Genomic DNA, 23,967 nt, shown 5'->3' on the forward strand with positions numbered 1-23,967 from the left:
GATTAAACAATAAGCAAATTTTTTTAACGTATAGTCTTTAAATTATTTATCTTTGTCACAAGAAATAGATATATACTATGTGCTATGTAGTTCACAAAAATGCGAATATTTCGAGTTCCTAATTTTTCAGCTGCGACGCACTGCCACTTCACACTTAATAAATTTGAAGTTTTATCTCATATCTTGCGTGTGAAATAACACAACAGGCACGGTGCTTATCAAAGCTATTCCTAAATTTTTATCGCTGTTTCGCCTAGTACTTGACAATAATCAACACCATTTCATCAGAGATTTTCTCTGATATTGCAATTAGAAAAAAAAATGTTAAAATAGCTCGAGTCCGTCATTTAATTTATTAACTTTAATTTATTAAATATATGATTACATGTTTATCAAAGAATCATCCATTGTTTAAGAAAATTGCGTGCGCCTGCAATATATGATTCATTATAATTTGATTACAATCGCTCACAACAAAAATAACATTTATTCGATTTCAATGTTTCCTCTTGCAAGATTGGAAGTATTTGCGATGGACGCATTTGGATTACAGATCGTTCGATAAGAGCGCAATGACGGAGGCGTAATATATTAAATTTTGCTTTCTTATCGAGGTTTATCTCGGCGAGGTACCGTGTAATTGAATATTTCAGATGCGTCACGTCGCGATTCATCGCGATTGATTCGCGTCGATCGAATCGTTTCGTTTTTTTTATTTCGTCGAATTATTTCATCGAACCCGGTTGTTTACGCGTCGCGTGTTGTTTGTTTGTTTGTTTATCGCGGCGGTTTGTCGTAAAAACGGGGGAGAATAAAGAAAATTTCCTACTTTTGTGCAATGTCACACGCATCAATCTTGTTTCGCAAGCGAGACGTCTGTGATACGAGGTTTTCGGCGGTGATGCACGAGATAATGCGAATTCGACGCGAATTCTCGCGCGCGCGGTGCAAAGAGTGCCAGCGGAAAAATGTCGGATACTTATCGCGCGAAAAAGATCGATATTATCGCACAACAAAATCAAACGGCAAGTCAGCTACAAGCGATTACATCGCGATAACGCAGCGACAATGCAGCGACATTATAGAAAAAGCAAATCTCATATCTCGTCGGAATCGGTACGTACAAAGGAACACGTCTCTTGTAATTACCGAACTCGTTCAGGAAGCCACTTTACCGTGACATTATCGCGCTTAATTCTTTTATCACTATCTCAAAGAACGGAATTCGGTTCATTGCACGTCATGCATTTTTATGCATGACATATTCGATCATAATTACATTGAATCTTGAAGTGGTATATTTATACAGGCATGTATTACACTATTAGATATGAAAAATCGCATAATCTGACGTACTTATTGTTTGGACAAACTATGTAAATTATCTCTCAACACTTTATGGATGCGTATATCAAGGTAAATCGATTATTCTACGAGAAAAACATTAATGAATCCTTTGTTTTTGTACAAACTAAAATCTAATTGCTCCAATCTGTTTGTCAAATGATAACTTTTTATTTTATCTCACAATTATGAAATCTGATGATTTAGAAGTTGCTATGAACAATACTATGTTGACAATAATAGAGATATACACGTTAATTCTTGTAAAAATATTATTAAATGTACCAATGTTTGTCCACGAAAGCAGTCAAATGATATACAAGTCATATAAAATAAATCAATAAACCCATCAATAAACAATAAGCCCGTCAGTCAGAATATCGAAGAGATCGCCGGTCGTCTTTAGTATTGTGAACGACTCACCACGTTTAAGTTTCTCCAACGGCTCGTGGTGCAGCTGGTGGCTGGAACTGTGCAGCATTGACGTGTCGTGATGCGAATTACCGTGTAGATCGTGATGGTGCATCGCGCCCTGAAGATGGTCGCCGTGTAGGCTGGCCATCGAGGCGGTCGCAGCGACCGCGTGCTGATGATGCTGCACCGAGAGGCCGCTCGTCGGCCCGATCACGAGATCCTGAAGACATAGATCCGCGCCGCCGCCGCCACCGCCACCGCCGCCGCCGCCGCCGCCGCCGCCGCCTCCTCCACCGCCGCCCCCGGCGAGTTCGAGGCTCCCCCCGGCCCCGCCGCCCCGGTCCATACTGTAGAAGGTTAACGTCGTGTTGACTGTTCCTTACAACTTGATGACACGATCAACCTGGCCCGCGAGAGGCCCCGCGAATTAGCGCCGAATTTGCACGCCGCCTCCTTTTAAGGACACATTCAAGCGTCCTCTCCTGTCTCGTAGATCGGGTCGTAGTATCGTCGCGAAAATCGGAGCAATCGTTCTTTAAAGACGATAACTAGCTGAGAACATTAGATTTGTTTTTTTTTTGCCGAAGAGAAAATAGAGTTTTGAGAGATAGCAGGTTCTGTCAAAGCCTCCGTCGGCTGGAAATCCGATGTCCAGGGTTGATGGAGTTTGTAATGACGTTTTTCGATATAGATTTGCGAGGAAATTATGTTTGTGGATTATGCGATTTTTCAAGAGACGATTACAGCATGTCGTCGTTCTTCCGTTTGCACTATGATTTCTTTAATAACGATGTTTTGGCGATATTTCGCACCGTCGGCATCCGAGATTAATTGACGAAAATACGTAGAGTGTCGCAAATACACGTCAAAACTCCGAAAAGCAATGCGAGACACGTGGATAACGCGCGCGTTATGAAGGACAGATAAATTAGATAACCGTCGCCACGTTACGTAAGAAAAGGCGAAGAGTTATAAATTTCGTCATTCAAGTAGGTTAAACTACCAGCGCTATCATCCTTTCTCTTCTTTTCTTGCTCTTCTATCTTTTCGATCTTTTATTTTATTTTTCTGTTACTTTGACAGAGACTATCATTACAAACATTCTCGATTTTCGCAATTCACGCCTGTACGTTTCTCACATGAGTTTCTTCGAGCAAAACGTTTGTAGACCAGGTTCGCTCACGATTAAGACGATCGACAGGAAAGACGTCGAAATTTCATTCAGTATCCTTGACACTACGCTGACCACCACTAATCGCTCTCTTCGACAAGGCGCGTTCACCAAGAACCAACCAATCTATCGTCACCGATTAAAGAGTCACGTCGACGAAATGACGCGAGCGACGAACGAATGCGACACCTCCGCGATACCACGATCTATATTATCCACTTTCGATTCCTGATATCTCGTCTTCCACTCTAAGACTCCACTGCGCGGACTTACACGCGATTTGGCGCGACTTGACACGAGGACGACGGGGTCTTCTCCCCGCGACCGTCGTCCGACGCCGCGGCCGCGGGCAACGACGTTGACGTCGTCGTCGTCGTCGTCGTCGGCACGAGCGTGCGTCGATGATGATGTCCGCGCGACACTCGTCACTACTCGCAACCTCCGCCCTTAACGTACGTCAAAGAGGAGAAGCGCGGCGCGGGAGACGGTGATGGAGGAAAATATAAGAAGGCGGCGGCGGTGCCGCCGGTCGCAGCGGTGTATCCCGATTTTCCTGTCGGTGGATGGAACGCGGCGTAGTGGCTACCGCGGCGTAAGTCGGTTGGTAGGTGGGTCTGCCAGGCTTAGCCGGTTGAGCCTTTCGGACTGCCTGCCGGCTTAAGTCTCTAAGTCGGTAAGCCAAGCGGATCTAGTGGTCTTGGCTGGTGCACTGGCTGCCTGCTAGCTTGCTTGCCTGCCTGGCTGCCTGCCTGGTTGCCTGCCTGCCTTCCTTGCTTGCCGGGCGGCCTGCCTGACTGTCTGACTGCGTCTCTCCCTCCGGTTTGCTCGCTCTTACTCCCCTCCATCCGCTTCTTCTCTCTTCGCTGCCGCATCCCAACTTCCCCCCCTATCTAACACGTCTCGCTCGCTCTCCGACACCCCTCGCTTTCTATCACCCCTTTGCACGATCTCTCACGCTTGTGCTCGCGCCGCCGCTTTGCTTCTTTTCTCTCTCTCTCTCTCTCTCTCGTCTAGATCACCCAGTCGCATCTCTCTTTCCGTGCCGTTCATCCGCGATTCATGTCCGCCCGCACCCCCGCGATCGTATGCGCCGTCCTTGTCCACGTAACGCGGGTTCTCACCCGTTATCTCGCGATCTCTTACTTCCTCTCGCACTCTCCCTCCAGCCAATCTTTCCACAACGTCTTTCTCTCACGCAGCATCCCTTCTTCCAGAATCACTCCTTTTTCTTCGCATCTCGGCGCGATCTCTATCGCCGAAATTTCCGTCTCGTATCTAGACTACAGCGACGGCGCGATTTCCCCCTGCAGATGTAACTAGAGTTCTATCTGTGTCATTATTTTCCTCGTTCTCGATCACTTCGTATTTTTTCATACACCGCCGCGATCTTTCGCGTCTCTCTTTTCGCGGGATAGTTAGCCAAGGCGGTCGCACGCCGGTCAACGCTCGGTGTCACTGTTGCGCACCCCTTCCGGTCCATCCCTACCTTCGAACTCCAACCCCACCTTTGACCCCGCGTCATCTCTCCTACGGTGCCGACAGTGGCCGGCGTACTCGCCCCTTCGGACGAACGCACACGCACACGTGGTGTTTTCCTCTCTTCCCTTCTCTTGGACCAGCGGTGGCGATCTTGCGGATTTTGCCGTACTATGACGATTATTGTTTGTTGTTTCTCTCGCAGCCGACCTCATACCGCCTTGATCACGAAAGATCGCGATTCGTCGTCGGAATAGCTTTGATGATTACCCCTTGCCTTTACGAGAGATACATCGCTATACATATATATCTGTTTATTTATATAAAAAATTTCACACGCAAGTAAAATAATGAATAGAAAGTTTAAATATCTCTATGCAGTTGTAAAAAGTCAATCTTGTCACTTTTCGTGATTAAAAAGAAAAATAAATAAAATGGAAGAAAAAAGGAAGTAATAGTTATTAGGAAATTATCATATACAATCTTTCGTTATATATTTAATAAATCTATCGAATAATTGTCTGCAATTTAAAGAGTATAGCTTGATTTAATATTAAAAAATTATTTGACAATGATCGCGAGTTACAAATAAAAGATGTATATAATCAATATTTTATTTATAATTATAATTGGCTAATTGATAAAATTGTTGTTCTATTTTGAATATAATCGTGCTATCGATTCGATAATTTTACGATCATGAATTTGTCTGACATTAAAGTCGTGCTTAATCGAAACTGAGCTGTTATCGCTCGGTTTATCAGTCGAAGTAAATATCAGCCTGCAATGACATCTGCAGTCGTCTATATTGGGCGTACTATTTGATTCCAGAGAGGTGTGACTCGAACACAATAATGCTTATCTCGTACGTGCACGCGTGCGCGAGAGATCTCGAGAAGAAACGAGAATTCCCGGTTGTCTATTGTCAAATGATACAGATGCGACATTCACGCGCGATTAGTTTGAGAATTTGAAATTTATTATATTACACATTACTCCGCGACTTTAGCGATTTCTTATCCTAAATGAGAAGGAATACATTTTCGGTGCATCAAGCATGATAATCTCGAAAATAATTCTTGGATGCAATAGGCAACAATTTAAAGAGTACATTCGTTCTTCTTCGATATTCAAATGTTGTAAAGTTCAAGAGATGGATTTTAAAGCTCTAATTTATTATTTATCTTGTTATCTGCATTTTAAAGTTATCGTTTAATTTGTTCATATATAATATTAATTTGTTCATTTAGTCTGATTGTTTATGTGCGTTAAAGTTTGAAGACAATAAGGAGAGAAGATAAATGTAAGATCAGCCGCGAATGATATCTCATTTTAAGCTTTAGAATTCATTAAATTAAAATAATTCCGAATTGCAAGTTGGATTCAGCTATATTTTCCATTTTCGCGATATCGATAGAGTATTGCAATAACCAAATAACCTATTAGTTATTTCTGTAGCTACTTAGAAGACATGACTTGTTTCTTTTATCAGGGTGGGGAACAGTATACGAAAGGGTCAAAGACGAAGTAGGCCGCGTGTGATACTCGTAAGAGAATCGTCGTCGGTAAAGGGAAGCCGAAGACGTCGTGACTGGCGTCAAGAAGTTGTCACGCAACGAATGGCACCGGGGGATGAAAGAGGGAGGGAGCGTCTTTTCCGAAAGAGCGTGCGGAAGAGAGCGATGGATGTAGGGAAAATGTAGAAAGAGACGGAGAATGGCCATCGGTGGGTATGATGGGTAAACGTGGGTGAGGAGGGACGTTGCGACTCTAAAGCACTCGATGGTGGAGAACGCGGTGGGCGCGCGGAAAACGAAGAGAGCGCGATACGAAAACGGGGGTTGTAGCGGCAGTACATACGTCAAGCTAGGAACAGAGAGCGCCATCCCGGGGATCCCCTAACGCCTCGGGGAAAGTAGAAGAGACAAATGACAAGATGGCCACGCCTACCACACTGGCTCCATGGGCGTTATTTGCCAGTGTGTGCGTGTGACTTCCCAGAGTTCAGAGCCAGAGTGGGAGCATACCACATCGGCGCGACTCAGTAGCGATCTGGTGGGACGGAAACGAGGGAGAGAGTGAGAAAGAGAGAGGGGGAGGGAAGGGAGAAAACTAGAGTGAGAGACGGATTATGTACAAGGTAGACGAGGGGTAGGATGTGTTCGCCAGGGTATTTCCTGATTTTTGAAGTGGTCGGCCAAGTTATATGGACACAACGTACGGCGAGTGCGACGTCGTTCGCGACATTGGGGAGAAAAAGCTAGAGAAACTACTCTCTGCTACGGTAAATTAAAGTCCAAGATGATCGTGGGTGGACGCTGGTCCCGGACGAAATATAAGCGACCGAGTTGTAACGCGAGAAAAATAATTTATGTCCCCTATCCTCTTGCGATCGACGATACGCCAAATGTGTTACTGTTAGTAGTATTTAATAGTCAGTCATCAGATATGACTGACATACTATAACTTTAATAAATAATTAAATAATTAAATAACTTTAGTAAAGTTATCTTTAATAAAAATAGAACTTTGCGACGTGCCGTTTCTATCGCTACTCGACACGATCGGCAGAATCGGGCATTTGCATTATACGTCCGGCCATAATTATTGTAATTCGATAATAATTGAAGGATTACGGATTATCTCTGTATATAGAAGAGCCACGCGCAGCACGGCTTTGCGGCTGGCCTCAATGCCGTGGCTGTCGCGCACGATTGCATCGACTATTCACTATTGGTCTCTCTCGATCGACGTTCAACCCTGACTGCGATTCGACAATCGGCCCATTCTATCGATGGTTAAACTTTGTGTAACGGCACGAACGTGTCGTCGGCGTTGTTTTTTTCTTTATTGCTTCTTTATGCTTTGAATCCGACATGCACATATGGGGTGTTCACATTGGAAAATTGGCAGAAGTTTTTTATCCTCTAAAATATAGATAGTCTCTTATTTGCTATATTTAAAAACAAACGTATGATTGTGCGCGATTTTGAGTTTCATTCGTTTTGCGAGAATAAATATGACAAAGAAGTGTAATATAAATAAATATTTAATATTAATTATACATAGTGAGAATAAGACTTGATGAATTTGAGAAAGCACAGATATAATTTAACATGTCCACCTGAGAAAGATTTTTAAAATGAATTTAAATTTGCGAAAATCTAATGATTTATATTCTAAGTAGGAAGCTTTTGCTATTAATGTATAATAAATATTAATAATATATATATGAAACCAAAATTGTGTACAATCAATGCTAGATTTGGTCTTCATATTGGTTCCCATAAATCTTATCGTACCTTTTGGTTTTACGAGCCGCCAGAAACAGAGTCTCATATTACCTAATTAACACTCGTAATTGGAATTATTACTCAGCGTCATACGTGGGATTATTATTTGCACTTGTCATTTGCTCGATATCGGCGACAACCATAAACTAAGTTATTGCCGAGATGCCATAAAAGGATAAGATAGACATTTATCAGCTACGAGCGGTCGGTTGTTTCATTTTAACGACGAGAATTTGACTCATGAACGCGCATTTGACGTTAAATATTATCCGCGAATATGATTATTTCGCAATGCGATGCAAAAATGTGTAAAATATGCGATTGACATACGAGAACAAGTTCGAAAACAGATCATTTTTAAATCAATAAAAATAATTGTATTATGCACACACACAAACATACATGCTTAAGGCAAATACGTACCATATAACAAATCACACATATCTTGATATATTATTTAATACAAAAGTATTTCTATTAATTTAATTAAATAATTGTACATTTTCATTAACTGATAATTTTTTAATGTGCGAAATATATTAATGTAATTTTATCAAAACTTTATCTACTCTTTTCTCGCAACATGATCAGTGTGAAGATAATTTTTCTTGCATAAGTATTTTCTCAGGAAACGTCCACTTGACTTTTGATATTAAATCTTGATGATTATCTTTAATTCATGTTTTTTCGACTTCGTGCAACTAAAAGTAATTGTCGCACTAAACTCTTTAATTCAGGCATGTCTTATTTTTAAACGCGGATTCACTCTCGTTTCTCCACTTCTTACGGAAAGATGAACGGATCGAGAAATTTTATCCCGGTTTATATTCGAAATATATCGACAAAATAGGTGAGATAAGTCGGTCTCGGTGCGGCCGCCGTAAAGGATCTATCGACGGCACGAAGCGTTTCTATGACCGCAAGAGAGCAGATCAATTGGCGCCAATGCCGACGTGACTAGCTCGTGTTTTACTAGCGACAGTAAAACGTGCCCGTGGCGCAAACAATCGATACTCGGAATATCGTTTTCAAGATTCGTATCTGACTCACGCGATAATGCCCACCTTTGTGCCTGCGTTTCGTTTCCTTCATCGCCGAATCTTAACAAAGAGACCTCGAAGGGGAGGCAAAGAATTCGCATTCTAAGATTTTTCGATCCTCCGTTATCGCCATTCTCAGAACGATACGCATCTCATGACATTTATTGCGCGGTAATCGATTCACCGATTAACAAATTTATATTGTTGATCTAGCCCATTCAAGATTAATCCGCGAATTTGCATAAAAAGTAATTCTTTTCTTATATACGTATATATATGATATGTTTCATGAAAAACTATCTTCTTATATATACAATTGCATTTTATGTTATCATTGTAAATTTTCGTTATATTTTTTTAATGTATACATGTTCATTAATAAAATAAATCTCTCTATATTAAAAAAAAAACAAGTCAATATAGCTCTTTAATAATTAAATAGCGTTCTATAATCAAGCTTTATGAATCCAAACAAATATATAAACCTCATAATAAAATACATTTTTTTTAAAGAAAAGAAGTATATGAACGTCTTACCGATTCAATTAAAATAAAGTGTCGGCTATCGCTTTCGTAATTTCGAAAAATCGAATGATTTATAGAAAGATACGCAATAATTTACAATATCCTCAATTGATTTTTGTTCTTTATATCGATTAGCTTGTACGATAAAAATGGCTAATCTATCTATCTCGATTGTAAAACACGTCCATCGGACGCGCGGAGAGTTTATCTTCGAACAGAATCTTTTTATCGGTGATTTTTGAATACATGTAATGAACAACACTCACGCGTCGTGCCATGATAATTTCAAAATAATTCTGACACTTTGACATCCAAACACGCCAAAGCATCTTTCGTCAAGTATATGAACGAAGAGAAACGCGTACATCTTTACGCGCGCGTTGTCGCACATATACATGTCGAACCGTTCCAAGTTTATTCTCGTAAGAAAAGGAATCATATCGATTGCCGTCAAGAAAGACCTGAGAGGTTGCTCTCTGTTTCGATTTCGTTTACTGTGGTGCCAGTCGTTCTTTCGAATCCCTTCTCTCGGACCGCTCGTGCGTTTTTCCTTTCTCCCTCGATTCACCCTTCGCTCCCACTCCATACGGCCAAGCCGTTCGGTCGTTACAGCGCGCCGTCTTTACAAATTTTATATCATTTTTATGAGGCATAAAGTCGTCGAGAAGCCGACCGAGGAGAGAAGAGAGAAAAAGAAAGTTAGAGTAACGAGAGCGACGTAGGGGAAGTGTTCTCGGTCCAAATCATCCCTCTCTGTACCCTTACCACCCCCGCCAGTCGACGCTATAGTCACGTGGCTGGGCGGAGCAGTTTGCATCCCCTCGTGCTCGCTCGTCGGCGTGGGGTATGAAAGAGAAGGGAAAGCCGATGACCGCAGGAGGGGATGCTGCGTCGCGTTAGGGGTGGTGCTGGTGAATTGTAGTTCGCCGGACGAACTGTATATTGAGAAACGCTTCGTGTCTTGTCTTGTTAAAAAATTCGCGATCGCTGATATGTCTTTTTATCCGTAGAACAAAATATAGTTTCGGGAGAACAATCTCGGTTTTTTGCACGATCGAGTTTTGCGGCCGATAAATTTCGTATCGAAATACACACACATATGTAATAAGTGAAGGAAGGTAGCTTTTTAAAATCCACATACCGATTATGAATTATTAGAAATAAATTAATTGAAAGTACACAATATGTACATTAGTTATTAAAATTGCAACACTATACATATATGTATATAGTATTGCAATTATTTAATAACCAGCAGTATATAAAATATTTAATATGTATTAAACTTATAATCTCTCTCTCTCTCTCTCTCTCTCTCTCTCTCTCTCTCTCTCTCTCTCTGAAATTATATTACATATCTCTCTCTACAAGCTACTTATTAAAAATATTTTAGTCAAAACCGTAAGAAATGGGATTGCGATTAATTGAAAAGAAAATGCAACGGAATAATAAGTCACAATGCAAGGAATCGATCGGTCCTTTGCGACTATGCCGCTTACCGGCCGATTATACGGCGAGGATTATTCCCAGTTTAAGGTTAATCCTATTTAAGATGGACGGAAAGTAGGCGAAAACTTGGCTTCTTACTCGGTCAGCCTTCCGGTGATAGTGCGGCTTAGTGGCATTAGAAGCGACGATCTCGTTAACGAGCTTTCAATGGAGCAAACGATTTCGCGCGCGGATTCGTTTCGCGCTTCTTTAAATACATAGCATAGGATTCGATTCTCAATAAACTTGACATCGCTATCGTCTGATCTTTGTGTTTCGATTTCCTCGAGTTAATTCTATCTAAAAAAAAAGGATTATTTTTTATTTTTCGTATACCTTTGTATCCTATTTATAATTCATAACGAAATATATTTATTATATATTAATATATTTATTATTAGATGATATTACGTTAAAAAAAATTAATCTATCAAATAGCGATATCAAGTTAATTATGTTTAAAATACAGAATCTTATATTACAATGTTCTTACGTTTTTATTATTACTCTAACAGCACACATATGTTCGAAAGATGTTTAAAGGCTGTCTAGAGCATGTTAAACAATACTCATGTTCGAAACGTGTTCAGAGAATGTCTAGAGAATGTTTAACATGTGTGCTATTAGGGATATATGCATCTAATGCATCAGAATAAAGAGAATATCGCAATATATTAATTTTTTATTTATACATCTATAAGATTATAACTACTACTATTTCATCGCTATATAAAAGAGCATATGGAAGGCAAAATTCTCTTTTCTCCGCGCTACCTAAGCTCTCTTTGTTACTCTAAAATTCAACGCGCACGTGTAAACGGCGTCACCCTTTTGCGTGTTTTGATAAATGAACCGCGAGCACCGTCATCCCCTTACCCGAACTCCTTCAGCCCCCTTGATTCCACTCCATCAATTTTCAATCACAAAGAAGTCTCTGCTCTGCCACCGCCACGGTTATCGCGGCTCCTTCTTTGGCCGGTTATAGCTACCTACGTATATACTCGTTCTTCTATCTTCCTTTCTATATCCCTTTTCACACTTGTGGTTCACCTGTCTTAGCTCGCGAAAATCTTTTGTCACACACAGGTATATTTTTCAATCTTTATCGAACTGTGTGTCGAATTTGAATACGTGAAACGAGATCAATTTTTTCTCTTTCAAGTCTCAAAACAAATATTTAATTAAAAATAACGATAATTAATATTTTTCTTTTTATCACGAAAAGTTTAATATCTATCTATTTATTTAATAGATTTTTTAAAAATAGCAATTTATCTTCACAATTAATTTTTGATTTTAAACATCAGCATCATATACAGAGTAATATGCACGACGAAATAGATAACAATTTAATGAAAACAAAATAAATGATAACATTGATGACAAAAAATTATAGCCACAATTGTGTTTCCGTGGGCCAATGCGTGTTGCACGGGATTACGTGGATAAAGAGAGGCGCGTAAGATAAGCAGGTGTTTTTTTCCTTTTTTATTATTGGCAAAACTCGAGTCTCGTGCGTGACTAATCCTATTGAAAGCGGACAGCACGCATTGGTTGTGTTTAAACGCCAATGGAGATATTAAATGTACGTGGATGGCAAACATTAACGATCGTACGAATTACATATCTCCTTTCGCGCCGACGCGACGGTTCGACCATAAACATATTTTTTCACTTATTATTATTGTCTTATAAATCGATTGATGAAATACCATCGCAGAAACAAGAAATTTGATATAATATTGACAGTATCAATTAAACTATTATTATGACATCATAATAATTACATATGGAGAGTGATTTCTAATATATAATTATAAAAAATTAAAATAAAATAAAATCAGTAGAAATATGGCAGTTTATTTCACGATTATCAGAAATCGATAAATAAATAAACAAATGAGAATTATTGATGTCATCACTGCAAGTCATTACTTATAATATATATTCTCTGCAATTACCTTTTGATTAATTTTATTTAAGATATTGTAAGATATGTTTCTATTTAGTGATCTTTGGTCTCTCCCTTTCGCGACATTGAAAAATGATTGGATCTAAAAATCATTACATTTCTTACGACTCTCTTGTATGTGTGTCTCGTTTCGACCCGAAACTAGCTTCAACTTTGCGAAATAACATCGAGGGCCACCGAAATCAAAGAAATCTTCCGTAATCCAGCCGGCAGTCTCCTCCGCGGTTCTCCGGACGACCCGTCAGGCCGCAAAATATACTTGAAATTACGATCTATCCAGTCGGAGGGACGCTTTCTTGCCCTCGATTCGGTCCCCGAGAAGAAGCGAGAGGAAGAGTCCCTCTGGTCCTACTCGAAATTACTCAACGCACGAGTGTGTGCGTTGTATCATGTGCGTCGATACCACGCACACACGTAGCCACCCACGTAGCCACCCACATGTTCGCAGTTGCGTCGATACTCACGCGCGCACACACACACACACACACACACACATATATACCCGTCCTGGTATATCGGTCTCGCACACGCGCGGCCGGAGAATCTCGCGGCGGGGAGCGATAGATGAAGCCGAAAAGAGAGGGATAGAGAGAAAGTGTATGTGTGTGTGACTACCCCCGCAGCCCCCTTCGTTCTCCGTGCTCCGGAACAACGCCGACGACCAATGGAATCGCGCATCCGGGGCGGTGCCTTTGGTGTCGACCAACATGGCAGCTCTTCATCTTGCTCGTCCACCGGCGGACACAGTGCGGAGGAAGATCCACTTCGTACGTCTCTCGTCGATACATCCGTTTCCACCTATTGTTCCTCGCACGTTTCATTGTCGCGGCGTCTCCGCTCGCCAGCCAACTGCCAGAAATTTCACGATGCAGTGACCCACGTAATTCGGACCGGATAGATACGTCTATAGCATTGTTTTTCAGTAAACGCCAGGTAAAGGACAGCTTCCACGTCGCCGGACGCCGGACGTGAGGTGAAGTGCAAGCGACAGGTGAAGCGAGACTACTACGACGCAATTGTATCATTCTTAATTTACAGCTCACCGTTCGCCAGGGATATCACCAAGTGTTCGATATCTGCTTGGAATTCGACTTGAAATTCACATTCCTCTGTCTGTATGATATTCTGACCCTTAAGTAAATCTTCTTGGACGTGACTCTCTGACGTGATTAATTTGATTGATTGCTGGAGTTTATTTCTAGCGAAAACCACGTTGGATGAATTTAAGATAAATTTGTCTCTGGCAGAAAATGAGAAATATGATGGAATAGCAAATGTGAAGCCAAAGACAAATATGTGTCTTTATACAAATTTTAAACGAAAATTATTCGAAAATCAAAGGCTCGAGGTGATCTAATTTTAAAGATATCTATTTCTCTAAAATGTGCAGAATTGATATTGAAAATGAACGAGACGTAATGACTTGCAGTCTAGGCATCATTGTATGTCGCTTACATAATTACGATTACGTAATCAAGATCTGATATTATGATTTAATTTAATTAAAGAATACACAATCAGCGTTGTGATATTAAATCTTATGGTACTTGAAGAGCTTAAAATCAATCGTTGCAAATGACCAACTAATAATATATCTCTTTTTCTCGTGTCTCCGAATTTTTATATCGATTCGATACAATCTTTATTTGGAAGCTTGCAAAATATTTCTTCTCCAGATCTGAACGCGAGAGAGTTCACAAACAAGTGTATAGGGTGCGTCAATAATATATCATTACAGGATTTTAGGCGACTTTGGAAACATGGAGTTGGCGTGAACCGCGCAGCTAATCTCTCATGTAGATAATAATGACTGGAAAAGCATTGTGTATGTCTGCCCGCGGAAAATTCATTTGGTCTGAAGCTCCGCATAACTTATAATGGCTTAGGTGATATCGCAAATTATTTTCCCACCGTGGGCCGGATTAAGCAGTGCCTGCCTAAAATAATTATCCCCGTCCTATCTGCTTCAATGATAATGTTCCTATAAATACCTTAAAAGCTAAGAGCTTGAATTTTCCGATGCTCCTGGCAATTGTCCTGTCGCATAGTTAGAGTTAACTTTTAAAACAGACAAAAATTATATGTATTTACTTAGGCCAAATATTTTTTAACTCGTCTTTCAAACATTATATTTATACACATCTTAATATTAATCGAAGCGCAAATTTTTATTAAATATAATGTGCTAATGAGGCAGAAATCTTAAAAGTATAGCATACACTTAATATAATCAGAATATTTTCGTCTAATGATGGTTCAAATAATGGCAAGTAATGGTTCGCGTTGAAATGTCACTTAAAGTGTAATAAAGATTTAATAGACATTTCGTGAGATACTTTAAGAAATAAAAAAGAATTACACATTCTCTCTTATTAATTCCGAGATTAAGATGCGACGTTTTTTTTCCAACGCCGCGTGCATCGTGAGTATGTATGTATATGTTCAAGGACCGACATAAAGATAAGTTCTTTCCACGAAGATAGTAGGAACAAAGATTGTAAGAAGGTGTGAACAAGCCACGTGCTCTCTACCACGCGCTCATATATCACGGCTCTTTCCGTTCTCCTTCTCCGTCGCTCGCTCGCCCGTTCCTTTTTTGCTCCTCTCCTTGCATCTCTCTGTCATTCCGACGCTGCAAGGGTGCAGGGGTGTGGCGGTAGTCCATGAATATTCTCGTTCGCTCCGGCAATGAAATGATGAACGACACCCCCGGTTTGCTGTCACCCCGCCTCGACGCGCAACCCGCGCCTTTTGCCGGCGGTTTCCTACCGAAAAGAAGAGCCTCACGCTCGGTTTCCTCCCGCGGTTCCTTCATGCGAACCGTACCATCGGTTCCTTAAACTTCCGCGCGGAACTACCCTCAGTCTCATTTATCAAAATCAACCCGCCGCTATTGGCAACTGACGTAATTGCTCGAAGACGTTGCGCGTTCGACGGTACCGTTAAGACCTATTTAGACCATCTATTTAGGCGGTTTCTAAGATCGTTACAACATATTTCAGTTCCGAGAACGTGCTATTAAAGGGAATAATTTTTTTCTCATTTCAGCGATATGTGGAATATTTTTTTTTCTATATCGTTGCGTGCAACGGGGATTATATGTATATTGAAAAATCGCGAATGTTGATAGTAGAGAAAGATGCGGAATATCAAAAGATCAGAATGCTAAATAATCTGACACATATATAAATATTTCATAGATTATAGATATTTAAATAATGGTTTTGACATCATGCATATGTTTAAAAATAACAAACGATTATTCGGGAACCTTGACAGTTTAGGAATGAGGAAACTCTGTTTTATCAAATTTTATTGCTCGCGTTTAAAAAAATGACGATAGGAATAAAGCCACTTTGGCAAATTTTAACGAGATGATTTAAGGCGAGGCAAATTTTTCGGGAGAAATTATCATCGAGGTATAATAAATGTTGCGAGAGAATTTCCCTGTTATAATTCTTCGGACAATAAAAAATCATTGCTTGATGGAGAATTGGAACAGGTCGGAATCGCGCAGCGCAATTGTCGTCTGGCTTTTATTTTCGCGATGACATCAAAATCGTGTCGGCACGTTTGACGTGGTGCACGCAATTCGTTCGACTCTCACAACGACTTGTCTCGCCGATGATTGACAACTCATAAAACCTTATCATCTGTTGTTCGGCGCGAGCAAACGGACCCCTCCCGCCGACGCTATCGCTTCTCTTGGTTTTACGTAAATACGAGAAACGATTAAGAGAATGCGAACGAGCCTCACGCCAGCTTCCAAACACATTCTCGTCGTTCGACGTAAATTCCACCGCATCGTAACTTTTTTTTATCTTGCTCTCTCAGAGAGCTGGCCAATTCTAGAAATGTTTGCGAGTGTTGTAACAAACGACGGGTCGCCAAATGATTACATAGCGTCCCGAAATTATCATCTTGTTCGCGAATTCTTTTGTAAATTTCTTTGTGAATTGATCTCTTCTTTCCTTAAAAAAAATATTTGACCGATAAAGGAGAAGGAAGAGTGTAATTTTCTTAGCAATTTTAAATTTTATTTTTATATTTTTTACACACAATTACATCTAAAATTAATATTTTGTTCAGGATTATTTATTATTTAAGTATATATCTCTCATTTTTATTACATCTAACTTCTATCTATATCTAATTTTTATCATATCATATTAAATTCTTTTATTTTTAATTTAGTTAGTAATTTAACTGATTGTTAGTAACTTATTGAATATTTATACTTCAATATTGAGACAATCTCCATCTATTCTAGCATTATTATTTTAAAAGAGAGATGGTAGTCTCTGGAGGATATATACACTGTTATTGCCGCCAAAAATTTTACAGAGTGATTTTGCTATTGGCAGAGCCTCTGCTAAACAAATATAATAAACATTGACGATAGTTACGATATACGCATATGAATTTTTTTTCTGCGCTTTCGATAACCGCGAGTCAGATGACAACGATCAACGATAAGATTATGAAAGATAAAGAGACATCTATTTCTAAAGCAGACAAGGCGGCTATGTGTGCGCGAATGTATGATTTTATAACCCATTATAATATTGAATTCTCACATAATACAAATTGCATCAGAGTAATTCAGAACAGCAAACATCTGTTTATTTTATAAACAACAGAGTACAATTTCAAACAACGTTTAAAATTATTAAAAAGTTTTAAAACATATTGTTTGAAATAATTATAATTATACTACATTATATATTTTTTTACTTTAAAAGGCATGCACAATAAAAAAATAGAGTCAAGAAGAAACGAATAAAAAATAAGTGGAAAGATAAAATTCTGTAAGAATGATAGGTCTTTATCGTTGAGTTGGAAGAAAACATTTATGACTCTAAAATTATCTAGCTTTTGATATGAAATAATAGTACAAGGTTTATATCTTTATTATAACAAATGTGACAAGCGCTTATTAATTATTATTGGGCTATTAGCCATCTCAAATTAAAATATTATACATAGTTTGTAAAATAATTGTCCTAAAAATTAATGAAATTTAAATTACAATAATTTTATTTTATTATTTTGTTTGCATTATTATACTTAATTATATCTCATCTCTCTTATCGTTACTGAATCTGCCATAACAGCCGATTTTTAATTAATCTCCTATCCTTTTATGACACTGTCCGTAATTGTCTGATAAGAAGCAGGCTCACTTTGATGACCTTGACGTACGTCAATCACCCTCGCGGCTATGGTAATTGTTATGTGTCCGCCTTTTCGAATACCATATGTGTGCGACGTATAGATGCATTATATGTATACATGTCGCGTATTCGCATCCGTCAGATTTCCGCGCTGTGAGTCGACGCGACGCGCGCTCTTCATAGGCGACTGTAGGGAAAAACTTTAGGGGTGAAAACACGTAGGGGATGGCGGCAATCTCCGTCGAAACGCGTTTCTCACCGCGCGGCGGTTGGAAACGAAATATCCCGCGATTTTATTCACGCGAGATATGGATATCTATTTTATATCTCGAAGAGATATATGTAGATTTGATAAAATATTTAGGCACGAAATATTTAAATAACAGTATAAAAAGGCTTATAAATTTGCTAAAATAATACTAATTGTAAGATGAAATATTTTAAAACCTCTTATATTTTAAATGTTTATTTATTAATTTGATGCTGTTTAGAATATGTTTGTACAGATTTGACTGATTAATTTTTTTCATTACAAGTATAAAATTTTGGCGAATTATTGTTGCAATCGATTGTACATATATTTACAGTCGTTTTCTCTCGCTATATAATAATAATTTGCATGGTCGAGATGTGTCGCGAATGTACGAGGGAGTCGAGATGGCAGAAACAACCCCCGGAGTTGCGTCGCGTCGGGGCACGCACGGAGGGGCGACGAGGACGCGTGTTCACGTTCCCACGTGAACGCCGATGCCGGGGGTCGTATCGGCGTACACGTACACCCTCCTCATTGTATGCCGTTGTTCCGTCACGTTTCTCACTCGCGCGGATTCTACACCGATATTTGCCTTACTCGCGGCTGTAAGTGGGCGCGACCGATCTCTACGACAGACAATCTCGAAATTCTGCACAAATAATCCGGCGCCTCTCATCATAACGATACGATTTCCCACTCGTGCGCGTTGCATTCTCGTCGTTGTTCTTGTATTCGCGCCAAATGGCAACTTTATTAGGCGGGATTGATTTTGAACTTCGTTGAAAGAGAAATTATTTTATTATATCAATTATATTGAAATTATATATATTTTACTTTTTAATATTCTATCTATTCGTTGAGAATAACTTTTAAGTTTTCGTAATATTAATGTCAAAAAAAATTTATTGTTGAATTAATTTTAATATAACAGATTATTTATTCATTACATTTATACAGAAAGGAGGAGGATTTATCTTGCTCAATAATTAACAGTATAATTAACAGTACTTGCAATATCAATGTGACGATCAAAGATAAGTCTGAAGCAGATTATTCATCGGACTAGATCTTTGAAGAGAACGGGGGGGGGGGGCAGAGAGCGTTAATTAACTAAAATCAGGTCCGGATAATCGAAATAATCTCCGGGGCCACAACGAGAGAGGATTAGGCGTCTACCGAAATACTAATCCATTTGTTATACACCACCAGCAGTAAAATCTATCTGCTCGGGCGCGCTTCTAGAACGTTGTTATTTTAGGTGATATCTGAGAGTATCGTTGAGGAAATGCGGGAGAGATGCGGGATGAGAGGGAACGGTGAATAGATTGAGCAGAGGCGGAAGAGAGACGGGACGACGGTCGTCGTCGTCGCGCAGGTTGTGGGTCGAGCCTTAGCGAGGGAAGCGCCCGAGGGCCCTCGAAGGTAATCTTGGCTCGTTCGCGGAGGGTTGCATTTTGATCCCTGGAGCTTCCGCCGTGGCACGATCTCTCCGCGCCACCACTGCGTCCGGGCTCATGCATTTACTATAATTAGAACTCCCTAATTAACGAGCAAACGTCGCACGGGGCTGTCGTAATCTCGGGCTTGACCTTCCACCGTCGTTTAGACGCCTTTTCTCGCCCCGCGTTTTAATCCGCTTTTCTCTTCTCTTCCCTCACTCTGTTGCTTTTCTTTTCTCCCTTCTCCCCCTGTCTATCCGCTCGCAGATCAAGAAAAAGTGGAGGCTGCGCGCGGTACTAAAATTTATTTCGCTTTTTTTTTTATTTCGAGATTAGAGGAAACGCGATGTGCGCTTGTTCGACGATTATCAAAAAGAACGCATGCTGTTCAATTTGTATATTTTGTCTTCGTGTAAAAAACTGTATTTCATAAAAAATTTTAAACTACTGGAACAACCCATTGCGCTACGCGCGCGCCATTCTTCGGTTTTGTATTTAAAAAAAATAATATGTTTATTTAAACTCGATTAATATTTTTTTGCAGATATCGGTTGATTAAAGCGTTAATTTACTAACTAAATTTTAAAATGAAAATATGTTATAGAAATTAAAATAGTAATATGTTGTAAATAATATGTAATACCTTATTTTCGATTAATATTTTTTGACTGAAATCAGCTGATAACTGTCAAAAATATTAATCGAGTTTAAAGTATTACAACATATTATTTAAAACATATTATTATTTTAAAAATTAATTAGTAAATTAACGCTTTAATCAGCTGATTTCTGCCAAAAAATATTAATAAAGCGAAAATTTGTTAATTAAATATTCTAACTTACATATTTATATTTATATTGTGTATGTTTATGAGATATTCGACACACATATGTATATACTTAATTTGAATATTTTGTTTTCAGATCAATGTGTGCTGTACTACAACTACTCAGCTATTGCACGTATCGGTGAGTGAAAAATTATTTATTTTACAACATTTTTATAGTGGTAATGGGGGTCCATAATGTTGAAAATCTTATCATATCTTTTTAGAAAAGGATTATTTATATTTTTTATGATATTTAGGACTAATAAGGAGATACTTTTTTTAGAACGAATTTTGTAAGATGTGATTTTTGCGAGTTCGTGATAAATATTGTGTTTTGTAAGTCGTGAAAAAGTTCTGAAATATATTTCTATAGCTGATCCTCTTCGGCAGCGGTGTCCTTTAAAGTTCGTGCACGAGAAATGATAACACGGCGAACGTTTGTTCCCACTATATTCGAGATCATGATGTCAACCCCTGACACTCGTGCCACGCGAAATACCCCTTTCCTCGTCATGGGACGAGTTGTTTTAAAATAACTTTAAAACATTGAGTAAACACTACGTCGGCGCGTGTGACCATATTGTGTAAAAATTAAAAAATAAGCTTTCTAAGCTGCCACTCTCTGATAGGTCTAGTTCGTTAAAGGGAGGGTGGCCTCTCTGTTGAGCGTGGGCTGAGAAACGAAAAAATAAACCGCGAGATCAGAGGGTAATTGTTTCATAGTATTGTTTCATTTATTTGAATATCAATAAGGTTTTTATAATATGAGATTTTATTTCAAGTTTACTTTGGATATACTACAGTTAAAGTAAAGTAAAGATATAAAGACAAAGAAGTTCGATATACATGTATGAATTAACATAAATTTATATACAAAATAAATATGTTAAGAGTTAAATATATTACAAAGTTGCAGAAATATCAAAAACTTTCTAAAGAAGAAAACTCGGTTTACAAAATCAAAAATATCATACAATAGTTCGCGATAAAATTTTAACATTTTTCTCTTATCGAGTGTCATTTTGTTATGCGCTTACAGAAATGCTATTCTAATATAATTTTTCATATTATAAAGAGTATGTATATCATTTAATAGTTTGAGAAGCAATATAAAGTTTAAAATGGAAAATTACATATGACGTCTGGTTAATTTAGTGCTGCTTATTATTCGCTATGTCATTTGCGGCTTCTATTTAACTGAAATGACGGTGGAAGAACGGATCCGAAAGGAACGATAAAACCCGACGGGTGGTGCCAGTGTGCACCGCGCTGATAAATATAACGTAACAAGTTCAGTGGAATAACAGCTTCATCCCGAAGGGATCAATGCGACTTTGCTTCGACTTTCACGGAGAATTTCCTTCTGGAAAAGTGTACGCGTGAAAGAATCGAATAGATAGAGTGAAGTCAGTCTAAGCATGGTTTTCACGACAGCAGCATTATCATATATCATTGTTTATGTCATTATCTATATAAGAATGTCTCTCTAAAGATGCTTTGATTAAAATCGATTCTTAAATCTTTAATGCTTAAAATATATATAAAATTGGGGAGGGCTGTTTCTTTTAATATGCCTCGCGTATATTATTAGATAATCCAATCTAATTTTTGATCAATTTAATTACAGAATAAGCACTCGCGCATTCTCGTATGATACGCAACTTTTATCAAGTGCAAATTTTGTTGTTGAATGTTACGAATAACGCGCAACTGATGCTTTTTATCTACATTGATTGTGTTCCACGGGATAAATGGCGAGCGACCGTTAATTTGCAATAACGAAGAAACCTTCCATTTCCTTAACGGTGGCGGCAAAACCACACGACCGTAAAAAGTAAATTAAATAAGAATTAAATACAAATAAAACCGCTCAGCCAAGTAATTGGCTGGTAACCTCGCTCGTTGCCTGACGGCCGTCTGAGATCGTTCTACCCTTATACCATCCCTCCGTGTGTCTCTCTCTCTCTTTTTCTTTTTTTTTCTCTCTCTCTCTCTCTCTCCGTCGCTAGATCGGGAAAGAAAAAGGATCCGCGTCAATAGACACGCGCCGCGACGTAATCCGCAGAAAAATTACTATCTTCGGGGTTGCCGGAGTTTACGATTAATGAAAACAATCACCACAACGTATCCACGTGATTTTATACATTAATCCGAGCTAATATTGTTATATTAAGTCAGTCTAATAAAAATGGATTCATTGAATTGTATTATTATAAATCGATAATACAATAAATCTACTAATTAAACAAAAAAAAATGAAAAAAAATAGAAGAAAGCGAAGCGCGCGCGAAAATTTATCACGTCGCGAGGTTTGTCACAAAGTGTTTTAAAGAAGCTTGGAGAATGGGGTCACACACGGAGACACATGCAGGAAGGGTGACATGCTACGTCTCATAGTCGAGGTAGAGTTTTCGAAGCGGTTGGCGGGGCAATCATGGCCGGATTAGACGTATGTATAAGGATACCGTGCTATGCTGCCTACTATCTCTCTCTCTCTCTCTCTCTCTCTCTCTTTCTCTGTCTCTGTCTCTATGTCTGACGGAGAGAGGGATGTCGGAGGGTTGCGAGCCGGGTCAAACGGGTCGCAAGATAGACGTCTGCGCGCGGGATGAGAAGCATAAATGATATTCCATGAGGAGCATATGCGTGCGGAGATGGCTCCTCCTCCGCGCGGGCCCTCGGCAAGGGTGGCTCCGCTGTCATCCCGTTGGCAGCGGGGCGCTGGTTTATTACAAACAAGGATTACCCGGGTAATGGGACATTCTGTCCCTTCGGCTCACTGCCGAGCCGAGGCGAGCCGAGTAGTGAGAAACTTGGTGCGCACTGACTCACGCCTCTGTCTAACTCGCTCTGTCGATCTGCCTGCGCAGTCTCGGACTGTCAAAGGGGCGAATGGCAGCCGGGAGATCTTTGATAGCGATAGCCTTGAAAGCGGATTTGCGAAGCACCGAGTACCACTGAGTAAATTTGTCAACACAATCAGATAAGCGTGGATAGGGTAATCGCGAAGCAATTGCAACAATCGGCGCGATTTAATTGTTCAAGCTTGCAACGTCTTCGTGATACACAAGAGTCTTGCGCGTCTACGTCACGTTGACGAATTTGCTACTTCTTGAAGCGTCCCAAAAGTGCAAATCTCGGCAGATTATGACAATAGCGATAATGGTATTTGTAAAAGCGGGGACTTTATTCGGCGAATGGCAGGTTTCAACTTAATCCGAATGTTCTCCAAGCGTGTCCCCGCTCAAACACTATCTAAATCCGTGTTTAAATACTGTAAAAAGTTCCGTCGATTTTGCGACTGTATCCGGGATTCGATTGGTCCATATGAGGACCTTCGATATTTAATTTCACGCTGCTCGGATGAATTCTCCGCGGTAAAGTTGGCCCACTGTGACACCTCGATTTATCCGCCGATAAAGGTACGATCGATTTAAGTTCCTCGTCCGAATGACCGCTCACGTGCATCGGTCTATCCGGTTTAGGCGGTGTCGGGAAAATCTAAAAATGTGCAATCGCATCGATTTATTTTTCATATCGAAAAATCG

The 23,967-nt window shown here is 39.5% G+C and overlaps 2 protein-coding genes across 5 annotated transcripts in view; both read right to left on the bottom strand.

Annotated features, from left to right (window-relative positions):
• Nucleotides 1–4,451, bottom strand: part of Ptx1 (pituitary homeobox homolog Ptx1) — a 31,504-nt gene extending 27,053 nt beyond the window's left edge. Inside the window, exon 1 of one of the 2 annotated variants that reach the window (XM_083051826.1) lies at nt 1,768–4,451. In XM_083051826.1, coding sequence (XP_082907952.1) covers nt 1,768–2,104 — 337 coding nt within the window. In that variant the 5' untranslated portion in view covers nt 2,105–4,451. The remainder of the gene's footprint in view (nt 1–1,767) is intronic. The other variant, XM_083051827.1, reaches the window with a different exon arrangement.
• A 16,919-nt stretch (nt 4,452–21,370) lies between these two features.
• LOC145943910 (cilia- and flagella-associated protein 276) overlaps nt 21,371–23,967 on the bottom strand; it is a 108,301-nt gene continuing 105,704 nt past the window's right edge. For all 3 annotated transcript variants that reach the window (XM_083051832.1, XM_083051833.1, XM_083051831.1), the window contains one exon: nt 21,371–23,920. In XM_083051832.1, the coding sequence (XP_082907958.1) occupies nt 23,687–23,920 (234 nt within the window). In that variant the 3' untranslated portion in view covers nt 21,371–23,686. The remainder of the gene's footprint in view (nt 23,921–23,967) is intronic.

Source organism: Prenolepis imparis, unplaced genomic scaffold (assembly GCF_030444845.1).
Source record: "Prenolepis imparis isolate NDT839.2.m4 unplaced genomic scaffold, iyPreImpa1.0 SCAF_12, whole genome shotgun sequence".
NCBI lineage: Eukaryota > Metazoa > Arthropoda > Insecta > Hymenoptera > Formicidae > Prenolepis > Prenolepis imparis.